Here is a 13,912-nt window from a genome sequence, read left to right on the forward strand (position 1 = left end):
ATTAGACCATTGTGAGATGGGTTAGTTTTACCCTATTGATGATGTGTTGTTGCAATAGTAATCCTGCTTTTGCTTTATAGATTAACTTTTCCTGTATCATTAGCACATCATTCGGGGGGGGGGGCTTTGGCTATGCAGCATCCAGCACAAGATGTGAAGCAGCCAATCAATGGGCTTTCTCTCTCTTGATCTGAATTCAGTTTCTTCTCAACGTTGAGGTCATTGCATTTTCAATAGCAGCTTCCCCCCCCCCCAATGAACAGACAGAAAGTAGAAGGGACATAGGTTTAATAATGTTTAATGACTGGTTTAATTTTGTTAAAATGCCTGACATCAGCATTACCGGTTCAGTACAATGGGGATAATTCAACAGGAATTTACAAAGACCTGCTGGATTAGAACTGTCTGCTCACTATCTCTCGGGTGGCCTTGTTGCTGACTCTGGTTCTCTCACTAATAGCTGAGCTTGTCTGGAAACTGTCGTGCATGGTGCTAAGTAGGTGCTTGGTTGCACTTTATTGTGCAAATTGTGGAAACAATTAGGTAATGAACCGAGAAGACTGGGTTACATTCACTGGAAGAGCTGAAGTAATTAATCTCCAGAGGAGACGATTAGGATTATTTTGGGGAGAGAGTTACACTATTACTCAAACCCCAGGGATGAGCACAGAAGGCTTCAGTCTACACTGAGAACTTAGCGGTTGGGTGACACCTACCTGGATATTGGAATCCACCTGGCAATGCAACGAGAGGTCAAAACTGGACAGAGTCAGGACAGTACCTTGAGAAACACTAAAATAACAGGACAGGAGGTTGCAGTTTAAGCGCAATTTCAAGGCAGACACCAAGAGGAAGCTGAAACACGTTACCAGGAATGGTGCAGGATGCTTACACAATAAAGCTGGTTGGATTGGCGTTACGGAGGGTAGACAAGGCTTGCTTCATTTAAACTTCTCTTGTGCGCACAGCTCAAAATACACAAAAAAGAGGAATGATGACAGGGAAACTCCACAGCAGCACAGATAGCTGAGGTCAGTGTTTATTATATTTATATTCAGTCACCTTCACTGCTCGGACTGTCAATTAAGACGACTCTGATAAATACTGCTACGCGTTAAGATTTTGTTTTACACACAGTAATAATAACAAATGTTGGTTCAGAATAATACAGCAGAACTCATGGCTTCAGAACCCAAGCCAAAAGTCTGGCTAACCATTGTTATTGGCAACACAGGTACATGGAGGATCCTTGATTTCGATTATCTATAGAAACCGGTTTGGTTTTCAACTCCTCTTTGAGACTGTACGTAGTATTACACAAGAGAGATGGGCATGATGACAGGAGTTTCAGCGAGATTAATAAAACAAGGTAACTTTACAACGCTGCATTCAATCACATAACTGATTAACATCCTGTCTTATTCAACCTTTTTTTTAAAATCAAGATAAGATTCCATGTAAACCCTTAGAGGACAATGAAATGGCAGAAATTGCAGATTATTCAAGTGAGATTCTGTGGTTGGAGAAAGAGACTTAAAAATTGGGAAGGTATTCAAAAGTGCTCCCCCTCCCCCCCAACACATGACTAGTCCCCAGGGGATTGCCACGTGGATTTCCTTTGTTCGATGTTTCTGACAGATATTAAGGCTGCAGCACTTTCAGTAGAAGAAGCAGATTCCATTCATTCCTCCAGGCTGGGTTGTGCAGGGCTAAGCAGATGGCTTGGGTCATTGCTGCTGTAAGGTCTGGTCTGATGGCAAATAACCCAAGGTCCTATCAGTATGATGGAGGTTGTTCAACAGTCCTAAGGATCTGAGATTGGGGATCGGGATTGGGCAGAGATATTTCAAGAACACTTTCTTGAAACACACAGAGCAGAAATGGATCAAATAAAGTTTAGGTCAAAAAATGGGACCTTTATTTTAAACTTAACTGATTGTTGCAGTACGGGTCAGTGACTGGCTGAAAGCGAGGCAGGGGCAAAATGCTGAGTGGGAGAGATATAGTATCCACTTCCGACAATGGTTCATTTCAAGGTGTCCACAGCAGTAACAACCTGATGGAAGACTTCATCCACACTGCCTTCAGCGTTGATCTGTTGATTGGGAATAAAGAACAAAAATAGACAGGAGGAAATCACTGCCCTATCATTCGCTTTATCTCCTGTTAATATTATGTGTCTTCCTGAATATAATAATAATCTGACATAGCGCGTTATCACATCTTTGAGATGTCTCAAAGCGCTTCACAGAATATACTGTAAAATGAATTGGCTGTATATTTTGTGGGTGAAACGCGGCAACCAATTGAGCACAGCAGTGCTTGCCCAAGGTTTCGCCCTGCCTGGAATTGAACCCAGGTGTCTCGCTTACAAGGCGAGTGCTCTAACCACTAAGCTGCAGGACTCCACAGATCAGTCAGTGCAGTTCGGAGGAGTATTCAACCACGGTGGGGACATGTGTTTTATTTTGGTCAGCCACATGTGGAAACCCATAACCATGCTCCAGAAAATCCAAACCAAACAAACAGAGCTCCATGCCTCACAGCTACACATAGGAAACCCCATGTACTGGAATGGAAGGCTCACTCTCTCCCTGGAGGGGTGCACCATGTTTACCCAATTCCGTGAAACCTGTCGTCACTGCTCCTCACAGTAAATCCTGTGAATCATTTGTAAGTCTCGCCCAGATGTGCAATATGTTATGTCAGATAGAAGGATTATGGTTGCAATAACATTGGGAATCTGTAACTAGACTGCCCTAGATTTCTAACCTAGACCATCCGCTCAAGGCTGGAAGTGGGGATTTAAATCCCAACCTTCTGACACAGAGGTGAGAGTGCTGCTAACTGGGCTGGGCTGACGCTCATAATGAACCAGGCTGACACATACACACTGAGCCAGGTTGACATACACATATTAAGCCAGGCTGACACGCACACACTGAACCAGGCTGATCCACGCTCACTGAGCCGGGCCCACCCACCCACACACACTGAGCGGGACTAACACACGCACACCCTGAGCCTATCTGACACACACATTGAGCCGACACATCTAACTCAGGATTTAGGATTTGGGGTTCAGCAAAAGCAAGAGTTTATCATACGGAAACATTGGAAGAGATGCTGAGCGATGGGGGAGGGAAAAAAAGCAGTCAATCAGGGGTCCTCTTCTAGCTCATAACTCCTGACTGTAACATACCTGTGGTATTGGGCAAGGATTAAAATTGGATTTGTTTGGGATAATTGGTATAGATTATGCTCACACTGCTCAGATTACATCCTCCTCCCTCTTGATTACTAGGACATGTGAGCTCGTATGATATCATGATGATCACCCTCACCATTCAGAATTAAGCGATGTGCCTGACAATAGAATGTCGGAATCTGTGGCGTTCTTGGTAGTCCGATTTGTGAGCCAGGCGGGTCCACAGTATTCTAGCGCACTGCTGATGACAGCACAGCCAGCCTGGCTCATCGGCAAGATCTGGAAGAGCTGACCAGTCACTGGGAGCATGGATTCATCCCACTCAGCTCCTGTTAACCCTGCAAGCTAAAGCCCTAATGGGTAGAGTGGTTCTAGCTGGACAAGCAACAGGAAAGCTTGCCGTACAGCAATATCAATGGCAAGTCCCAATCTACACCCCTTTCTCCCCAAACATTTTCTTTCTTTTTCAAGTGAATATCAAATTGCCTTTTGAATTGACTTGATTTGATTGAAGGCTTCAACCTTAAAGTAAGACGTGCCATATCCCATCGAGCCTTTGTGTATAAATAAACCCAGATTCAATTCAAAAGTTTGGTTTGGACCGGGTTCCCCATCAGCCTGGAGGTGGACAGGCTTCAGGAATTGCCAGAGAAATATTCATCAACGAGACCTTCTTTCCCAGTTACTGCCTCAGCACATTGATGGAAGACTCACCTTTCTGACAATACCTTTCTTTTCATAAAATGCGATGACGGGCTCTGTGGCTTTGTAATAAGTGTCCAGACGTTTTTTAATCGTTTCCTCGTTGTCATCAACACGCCCACTACTTTCTCCACGTTTCATCAGACGTTTCTTCATCGTCTCGGCTCCAGCGTCAATGTATAACAGCAGCGTAGGTGGCGCAATCTATTGAGATAAGAAGCAAACGGTAAGCCAGGCAGGCATTGTAAAGATATTCAGTAAAGCTCAGAGCACAATCTCAGCTCTTGTTTTCCTCATCTCTTACTCCATCAAATACTAATCATCCTTTGGTGCACTTTGCCTCCCTCAAGGTTATGATGATAATAATGATTAACCTTGCATTTGATATAGCGCCTTATCACGTCTTCGAGACATCTCAAAGCGCTTGTAGATAATGGAATTGTTTTCATTTGGGGCTTCTATTTTCAGTATTAAGCAATATTGGATGTAGCAAATATAAGTTACATTTCTATAGCATTTTTCAGGTCAGGAGGACAGACACAAGAGTGCAACTCTACACATTGTCTGTCCACACTCCCAGGTCAGGGACAAAGGATTAAAATCTATCACCAATTATTGGGCCCCAAGATCATTGATAAGACTCAGGTAGACTCACAACGGGTAGATCAAAGCTTTTCCTGGTGCTGCTACATTGTAATGGGTTTCAAAGGCCAATACCTGGAGTCCAGGAAACCACAAGGTTTGAGAGTCAGAAAATACCATGAATCATGAAGCAGCTGTTTCCTGATGCTAATGGACTGGAGGCTTCAGTTGAAGCGAAGTAACAATGTTCTGAACGTCCTGTACCTTCTTCTCAAACTCTTGGCCCTGCTTCACTTCCCTGGGGTAGCCATCGATCAGAAAGCCCTTGGAGGATCCCGCCTTGGCAATCATGGCATCCTTCAACATATCCAACACGGTTTCCTGGCAAACATGGGAAAAACAGAGAGGTCAGAGGAGATCGCTCCACAATCATTGAAAACCGTAGATAAACTGACTGGGGATGGGGGGAGGGGGAGGGTCTGCCCTCACTTTCTTGGTTGAGGAGGGGTGATCTCTGGGTAGTGATCTTGAACCCTGGCTCATTCTCCTCTCCCTAAACCACGTCAATTGTAGCCTTGACCTTCCACCACTCTGCATCCACCCTCCATCCCGCAGTCCCTCCGTCTCGCCCCCTTCAAGACCCACCTCAAGGCCCTCCTCTTACACCCGTTTTCGATCTCCCTGCTTCCCCCACGGCCCTCCCCCACCCCGACCCTCAGCTCGGGTCCGTCCGTAACTCTTTCTGTCCAGTGCCTTCGGATGTCCTCCCGATGTGAAAGGCGCTATACAAATGTGTTGTTGTTGTTGACTGCTGCCTGGCACCAGAGCCAGGGGTTGGGAACCAAGCTGGGCCGGGAAGGGAAAGATGATCAAAATCGCAGTCAAAGGGGTACATTTTGAGATGGAACTTGAAGGGAGTGAAGGAGAGAACGAGTCAGAAGGATTCCGGGTTGGAGTTCTCGAGAGCAGGCGCTAGAAACACCTGAAGCTCGTCTGCCGATGGTGGCGAGGAGAAGGCAGGGGATATGAAGCAGGTCAGTGCTCATCGAGGGGCTGAGTTGTTACTGTTTGAGGAGGTCACAGAAATTGGTTAGGATGAGACTGTAGAGGGATTTAAAGGTGAGAATGAGGATCTTTTGGGGGATGGGGAGCCAGTGAACCAGGGCGAGGAGGGAGATGGCAGGCTTGCGGAGCAAGAGAGGACACCAGCTGCAGAGTTCTGAATGATCTGCAGCTTGTGGAGGGAAGAGTCGGGAAGGCCGACAAGCAGGGAGTTGGAATGGTCGAGCCTGGTTGTGATAAATGACAGCTTATCCCCTTTATTGTGGCTGGTGTCTACCCACTGGGGTGTGGCGGCTGGACACTCGGCTCAGGGGAAGTGGGTTCCAGGGGCCACTTACCAAAGGAACAAGTTCACCCTTCTCCATGATGGCCGAGAGCTTCTTGCCTCTTTCCGAGCCAGAACTGACCGTTTCCCTCAGCAGGTCCCCGGTGGACAGGTGGGTGTAGCCATATTTTGCTACAATCTTCTCACATTGGGTTCCTTTGCCTGATCCGGGGCCACCTATTTGCGTGTGGAAAAAAAATCAAACACAGCAAGAGTTTTCCATTTTTCTACAGACAGCACAATTTTGACAGGTTTCCCTCTTCCCACTACTAGAGAGGACTTGTGTGGTCAGTCTGCATCCAGAACACCAACATTGGCCTTTGTAACTAGTCAAGAGGGTCCTTTCCTAGGAGATGCCACCTGTCCACATTACTGAGGGAGCCTCCAATTAGCCTCAGATCCTGAGTTGGGAGGAGTGGGGGGGGGGGGTTCTGTTACTGATCATTATCCAACTGGTATCCAACCACTATCCACCCTGCTGGTGCGTGTTTACATTGGTGGGGACGGAAGTGGCCAGAGCCCAGGATTTCCCTACAAAACTTTCTGGCAAGCAGAATGGCTCCTGTCACTCATCAGGAAGCTGGCAGGGAATACCTGGTACCTGTCATCCAGTTGGATTGTCAGAATCCAGGCCGAATGCCCTCCTCCTGTTCCTACGTTGCATTATCAAATAAGTCGGTGGAGAGAGAGAGAGAGAAAGTAAAAAGGTTGTGGGATGAAAGTGCAATATGTACCAGCAGGTGGCGAGAGTGACCAATAGAGAAAATAAATAGTGGAATAATAATAAAGTGTAAGATTAATAAATCTTACATTTGATACAGACCCTTTTACTGTAAAACACGCTGGATCAAATGTGATACATCTTCTGTGATTGTGGGCGTGTGTGTGGCAAATGCAGCAGTCCAACCACAAACTGCCACAAAGTGAATGACCGATTTTATTTGGGAGATTGCTGGCCAGGATTCCATGAGAATCTACCTGTTCTCTTTGAGAATTTGGTTGAGATGTCCTCCCGACGTGAAAGGCGCTATACAAATGTAATCTTGCTGTTGTAATGAGAGGAGAGGCTATAATGAGAGGCTGCATAAGATTTCGAAGTGTGGAACAACCTGCCCAGAAAGCTGTAGAGGTAGAACCAATTAGTGAATATTTGAAAGCGACACAAATTTGGGTAGTGGAGGTATTAACAGGTCTGGCATTGTGAATAAAAGATCAAAATTTATAAACCGGTTGGATAATAAGAATACTAATACTAATAGTAATCATTGAATTTGATACAGTGCGATATGTCATTGAGATATTTCAAAGTGCTTCATAGGATATACTGTAAAGTGGATTGACTGCTTTTTGAGTGAAACACGGCAGCACAGCAATGGCCCACAACGAGCCATGGCGTCAGTGAGCAATTTTAGTTTGAGGATTGTCGGCCAGGACATCAGGAGAAACATTCCTTTCTTTTCAAACAGGGATCTTTAACATCCACCTGAATAGGCAGATGGGACCTCGGTTCAACAACAACAACAATAAAATTACATTTGTAAAGCACCTTTCACGTTGGGAGGACGTCCCAAGGTGCTGAACAGACAGGGATCAGGACCAGAGTATAGGGGGCAGGTTTGGGATGAGGGAGGGCAGAGGGGGTAGGAGGGCGGCTGAAGGTACGGTCAAAGAGGAGGGTCTTGAGTCGTGCCTTGAACGAGGCAAAAGGGGGAGCGAGGCGAAGGATTGTCGGATGGAGTTTCCCCCCCACTCCAAGAGAGGCTGAAAGCCCGGCTTTTAACATTTCATGGAGTCCTGTAACTCAGTGGTTAGAGCACTCACCTCTCAGGCGTGTGGGGTGGAGGGGCTGGCACTGTGAGGGGAGGGGTGGCACTGTAGGGGGAGGAGCTGGCACTGTGAGGGGAGGGGCTGGCACTGTGAGGGAAGGGGCTGGCACTGTGAGGGGAGGGGTGGCACTGTGGGGGGAGGGGGTGGCACTGTGGGGGGAGGAGCTGGCACTGAGGGGTGGGGCTGGCACTGTGGGGGCGAGGGGCTGGCACTGTGAGGGGAGGGGTGGCACTGTGGGGCGAGGGGCTGGCACTGTGAGGGGAGGGGCTGGCACTGTGAGGGGAGGGGCTGGCACTGTGAGGGGAGGGGCTGGCACTGTGGGGTGGAGGGGCTGGCACTGTGGGGTGGAGGGGCTGGCACTGTGGGGGTGGAGGGGCTGGCACTGTGGGGTGGAGGGGCTGGCACTGGTGGGGTGGAGGGGCTGGCACTGTGGGGTGGAGGGGCTGGCACTGTGGGGTGGAGGGGCTGGCACTGGTGGGGTGGAGGGGCTGGCACTGTGGGGGGAGGGGCTGGCACTGTGGGGGGAGGGGCTGGCACTGTGAGTGGAGGGGCTGGCACTGTGAGTGGAGGGGCTGGCACTGTGAGTGGAGGGGCTGGCACTGTGGGGTGGAGGGGCTGGCACTGTGGGGTGGAGGGGCTGGCACTGTGGGGTGGAGGGGCTGGCACTGTGGGGGGAGGGGCTGGCACTGTGGGGTGGAGGGGCTGGCACTGTGGGGGGATGGGGTGGCACTGTGAGGGGATGGGGTGGCACTGTGAGGGGAGGGGCTGGCACTGTGGGGGGAGGGGCTGGCACTGTGAGGGGAGGGGCTGGCACTGTGGGGTGGAGGGGCTGGCACGGTGAGGGGAGGGGCTGGCACTGTGGAGGCGAGGGGCTGGCACTGTGAGGGGAGGGGTGGCACTGTGGGGGGAGGGGGTGGTACTGTGGGGGGAGGGGGTGGCACTGTGGGGGGAGGAGCTGGCATTGTGAGGGGAGGGGCTGGCACTGTGGGGGCGAGGGGCTGGCACTGTGAGGGGAGGGGCTGGCACTGTGGGGGCGAGGGGCTGGCACTGTGAGGGGAGGGGCTGGCACTGTGAGGGGAGGGGGTGGCACTGTGGGGGGAGGAGCTGGCATTGTGAGGGGAGGGGCTGGCACTGTGGGGGCGAGGGGCTGGCACTGTGGGGTGGAGGGGCTGGCACTGTGGGGTGGAGGGGCTGGCACTGTGGGGTGGAGGGGCTGGCACTGTGAGGGGAGGGGCTGGCACTGTGGGGGGAGGGGCTGGCACTGTGGGGGCGAGGGGCTGGCACTGTGGGGGGAGGGGCTGGCACTGTGGGGGCGAGGGGCTGGCACTGTGGGGGGAGGGGCTGGCACTGTGGGGGCGAGGGGCTGGCACTGTGGGGGCGAGGGGCTGGCACTGTGGGGGGAGGGGCTAATGTGGGTCTCCGTCACTGAGCACATCAAAGCAACGTTTAGCTGAGACAGATCTGCGTGGATATGGGGACAGAGCGAGGGAGTGGGACTGGTTGAGTAGCTTTTCCAAAGGAGGCACAAATGGCCTCCTCCGGTGCTGTAACATTCTACGGTTCTATAAAACGATGGCGGAATCTGTCGCAGTTGTTGACAATCTTTTCCAAAGGCTTTCGTTTTCGAAAAACAGCACCCCAGCAGTTAACTCGGTAAAAAGAAACCATTTATGACGTGAAACGCTCGCTCGCTCGCTCGCTCACTCACCCACAACGAAGATGATCTTGTAATTTTTCAGGTTCTCTGTGGGAGAAACAGGAGAGAAAATCTCGTCAACCCATGAACTCTGGGGAACTTTTATACACCCATATGCTCCATTGAGAGATTTTGGAAGAAATCAGGTTAATCCCAGCCAGTCAATCCCTAGCCAGACCTCGTCCTGGCCTCAGTGAGCAGGAATGTCGGAGACCAGGAATGCCAGGCTCAAGAATGCCCGCCCCACTGAAGCCCACCTCACCCGTTACCTGAAGTGACGTCGGGTGAGGAGCAGATGGCACCCATCTCTCTTGTGTTTCTCCCTCTTACTGCGCCTGTACCGGGTGGCAGCACATGTCACCCCTCACTGCTCACTTGTCCTTTCCTTTTCATAGGCAGTAACTGTTGGATCACGCGTTTCCATGACGACGGTTGCAAAGCCTTGGCACGGAAGTCTAGACTGTGACTCTCTGGTTTGAATTTCACCATTTGCTTTGATCCTCGTCCACTGGTGGCCTAAACTAAACTAACAGCCGCTGCGGGGAGGAGATGTTGAAGCCAATTATTATCCCCCAAACTCCCTATTTCCTTCTGCGGTTTCAGAAAAAAAAGTTTGAGGCGGAGGAAAGTTTTGATCTTGATACTTCCTGGAGACCTGCTTAACCATTAAGCTCCAGCCCTCAGATTCATCATTCTCAGGAGTCAGGAACTGGTTCACCGAGTGAGCGCTCGACCAGCTGTTAACCCCTGGATGGCTGGATTGGCAACAACACTTTATATTGTCTGTACAACGTTGCTGGTAACACATTAAGAGGCCATTTTAGCCAATCCCATGGTCCAGGTAACAGGTTATGCACACACTGAGCTCCCTATTTTGGACACACACACACTGAGCTCCCCGCTTGTTGGCCTCCCCAACTCATCCCTTCATAGATCACCCAGAACTCTATAGCCTGTGTCCTCTCCCGCACTGGGTTCCGTGACCCTAACACCTCCATCCTCGCCCGACTCCACTGGCTTCCCATCACACAGAGGATACAGTTCAAGATCCTGGTCCTCACCTTCAAAGCCCTCCACGGTTCGCTCCCCACTACTTCTGCGACCTTCTAACCCCCTACCAACCTGCTCACTCCCTCCGCCCAGCGGGTTCCGGCCTGCTTCATGTCCACCGTCTCGCCTGCCACACCATTGGCGGGCGGGCCTTCTGCCGCTAGCCACACCTTCTCCGCCACTAGCCACACCCTCTCCGACACTAGCCACACCCTCGCTGCCTCTAGCCGCACCCTCGCTGCCGCTAGCCACACCCTCGCTGCCGCTAGCCGCACCCCCTCTGCCGCTAGCCACACCCTCGCTGCCGCTAGCCACACCCTCGCTGCTGCTAGTCACAGCCTCTCCGCCGCTAGCCACAACCTCTCCGCCGCTAGCCACAACCTCTCCGCCGCTAGCCACACCCTCTCCACCGCTAGCCACACCCTCTCCACTGCTAGTCACACTCTCTCTGCCGCTAACCACTCTTCCCTCCCACTAGCCAGAATCTCATGAGCCAGATCCTCATTCTCTGGCCCATCTCTTTGAGTGGCTTTTCCAAGGCAGACTACAGTCCAGTAATAATAATCTTTGCATTTGATATAGAGCTTTTCACATCTTCTAGACATCTTAAAGCGCTTCACAGAATAGACTGTAAATTGAATTGACTGTATATTTGTGGGCGAAATGTGGCAGCCAATTGCGCACAGCATTGTCCCACAAACAGTCGTGGATTGAAACAACCACTTTATTATTGTTTTGAGGGATTATTATCAGGCGTGTGGAGTTAGGAAACTTGCCCAAGGTTTCACCCTGCCGGGAATCAAACCCAGGTCTCTCATTTGCAAAGCGAGTGCTCTAACCACTGAGCACATTATATAATATATATATATATATATATATATCTTGGAACATCGAGTAACAGAGTTTTATTGATAAATAGATTTGTACTTTTCTCAAATAAAGTAATTGCAAAATAGTCAGCTAGATTCTGCAGGACCTGTAGTGAGTTTGAGTCCATGCTTAGCTTTTAAGTAAAACAAAACACATCTGTTTTTAAACATTCCTTTGGTTTATGCAATGGTTTGGTTCCTGATCCCAGCCTCTGCTCAGGCTGCATCCATGAGTTCATCGCCTCTAGGCTCGACTACGCCAACTCCCTGCTTGGCCTTCCCAAATGTTCCCTTCACAAGCTGCAGATCATTCAGAACTCTGCAGCTTGTGTTCTCTCCGGCACTAGGCTCCATGACCCTGTTACCAGCACCCTCGCCCGTCTGCACTGGCTCCCCTCCTCCACAATTCAAAATCATGGTCCTTGTGTTCCAAGCCCTCCTTTCCCATTCCTCCTTCCTACCTCTATGACCTGCTAACACCATATTGATTTGTCTGTTCCCTCCACTCAGGAGGTTCTGGCCTGCTCCACCACCCCCGCCCTGCCCGCCCCACCATCGGCAGTCAGGCCTTCAGCCTCCCTGCTCCCAACCTTTAGAACTCCATCCCACAGTCCGTTCGCCTCGCTCCCTCCCTTGCCTCCTTCAAAATACATCTCAAGACTCTCCTCTTGGACCGCACCTTCGGTCAGCCTCCTACCCCCACCCTCCCTGCCCTCAACTCCCAGCTCGGGTCCAAATCCCTGACTGTCATGTGCCTTGGGATGTCCTCCCGACTTGAAAGGTGCTGTGTAAATGTAAATGTAATTTATTGTTGGTGTTGATGTCCGCTGCCAGTCTCTGCCCAGTGAGTGACCCTTTGTCAGAGTGGGTGAGGTTTTCAGTTGCTCAGTTTGTGCTAAATTTGTGATCCTCAGTGGTTGGATCACAGCCTGGAGTGGGGTGTAAGCTATCAGCTATGTATAAGCTGCTGGTAGAGAGGCTGTGAGAACGCTCGCTCTCTCAATTGCTCGCTCGCTCAATCACTCACTCACTCACACTCCCCTCGTTCACTCACTCACTCACTAACACTCCCCCCCCCCACTCGCTCGCTCGCTCACTCACTCACTCGCTTGCTCTACCGCGCTCAAACCTCAGTCAGACAATTAGATTCAGCCCTGTTTAAAGGCAGAGGCAGCTGAATGCTCGGCTGCTTCACAACAATGGGGTCTGAAGCTGTGGGAGGGGGCGGTGGGGGGGGTCACAGGCATCTCATTGCCCTCAGTGTCCCGTGTAAAATGTCACAAATTAATTGATGGGATTCATATCGCTGCTGTGAAAGGCTGCGGTTACCTGTCATGATGATCTCTGCCGCACACAACAGTCCTTCAGCCTGAAACGCAAGAGATTAGAAATTAGTCGGGCATTTTATGAGCCAAGAGATTCGGTAACGAATTGTTGCTGTTGTCCACAAGATGTGAGGGTCTGCCCCGAGCAGTGTGTCCGCCTGCCTGGTACCCCTGCCTCCCTACCCCCTACCTTTCCCCTCTCCCCACCCCCTTCCCTCTCCCTACACCTCTGTCCCCTTCCCTCTCCCTACACCTCTGTCCCCTTCCCTCTCCCTACACCTCTGTCCCCACCCCCCCATTCCCTCTCCCCACCCCCTTCCCTCTCCCTACACCTCTGTTCCCTCTCCCCACCCCCCCTTTCCCTCTCACCACCCCCCTTTCCCTCTCCCCACCCCCCCTTTCCTTCTCCCCAGCCCCTTTCCCTCTCCCCAACCCAGCCTCCTCTCCCTGCGATGAGGCACTGTCTGGCGCGAAAGGGCGCAAGATAAATGCAAATTGTTGTTGTTGTCATTGCTGCTCCCTACCCCAGCCTCTCCTCTCGTCTCCAACTGTGCAGCCACAGCGCCTCAGCCACTGCCCCTATTTATAGAGTGGCCGAGGCCTCAGCGCTGCACAGCTGCTGAGCTTCACTGAGCATGTCTGCAGCTGTAGGCAATGCACTTCGGGGATTGACGTTCTTTTCCTTTCACAGATTTCCACACATCCTTCCCCTCCCCCTTCCCCACACAAACCCTCCCCCGCACCGCCCTCCCTCGTGCAACCACCCTCCTCCCCGCACCCATGCACCCTCGCACCCCTCCCACCACCTCCCACACGCCCGTGCATTTGAAAACTGATCCAAATCTTCTAACAACTAAACCCAGTGGGGGAGAGACGAAACAAACCTGTTGTAGATAAAACATTACAGGTTTCTGGACAGCGCTATTAGTCCATAATCTTTGCATTTGATATAGCGCTTTTCACGTCGGGAGGACGTCCCAAAGCGCTTCACAGAACACACTGTAAAGTGAATTGACTGTATATTTGTGGGCGAACGCGGCAGCCAATTGCGCACAGCAATGTCCCACAAACAGTCGTAGATTGAAAATGACCAATTTATTATTGTTTTGGTTTTGGAGGGATTATTATTAGGCTCTGTGTGGAGTAAGGAAACTTGCCTAAGGTTTCGCCCTGCTTAGCCCACCAAGTGGGCTAAGGAGAGAGACTGATTCTCCCCTCAGTTCCTGGTCTCTCACAGTCAAACTGCGAGCAGAAGACTATGGACTA

At 50.9% G+C, this 13,912-nt stretch overlaps 1 protein-coding gene across 1 annotated transcript; it reads right to left on the reverse strand.

The window, feature by feature from the left end:
* Positions 1-1,898: 1,898 nt before the first annotated feature.
* Positions 1,899-13,198, reverse strand: ak1 (adenylate kinase 1). Its single transcript, NM_001292135.1, is given in 7 exon segments — positions 1,899-2,095; positions 3,923-4,114; positions 4,757-4,873; positions 5,893-6,056; positions 9,415-9,450; positions 12,651-12,690; positions 13,171-13,198. Coding segments are annotated over 6 exon segments (585 nt in total). The 5' UTR covers positions 12,658-12,690; positions 13,171-13,198; the 3' UTR covers positions 1,899-2,026.
* Between the last annotated feature and the right edge of the window lie 714 nt (positions 13,199-13,912).

This window comes from Callorhinchus milii, unplaced genomic scaffold, assembly GCF_018977255.1.
Source record: "Callorhinchus milii isolate IMCB2004 unplaced genomic scaffold, IMCB_Cmil_1.0 Scaffold8, whole genome shotgun sequence".
Lineage (NCBI taxonomy): Eukaryota > Metazoa > Chordata > Chondrichthyes > Chimaeriformes > Callorhinchidae > Callorhinchus > Callorhinchus milii.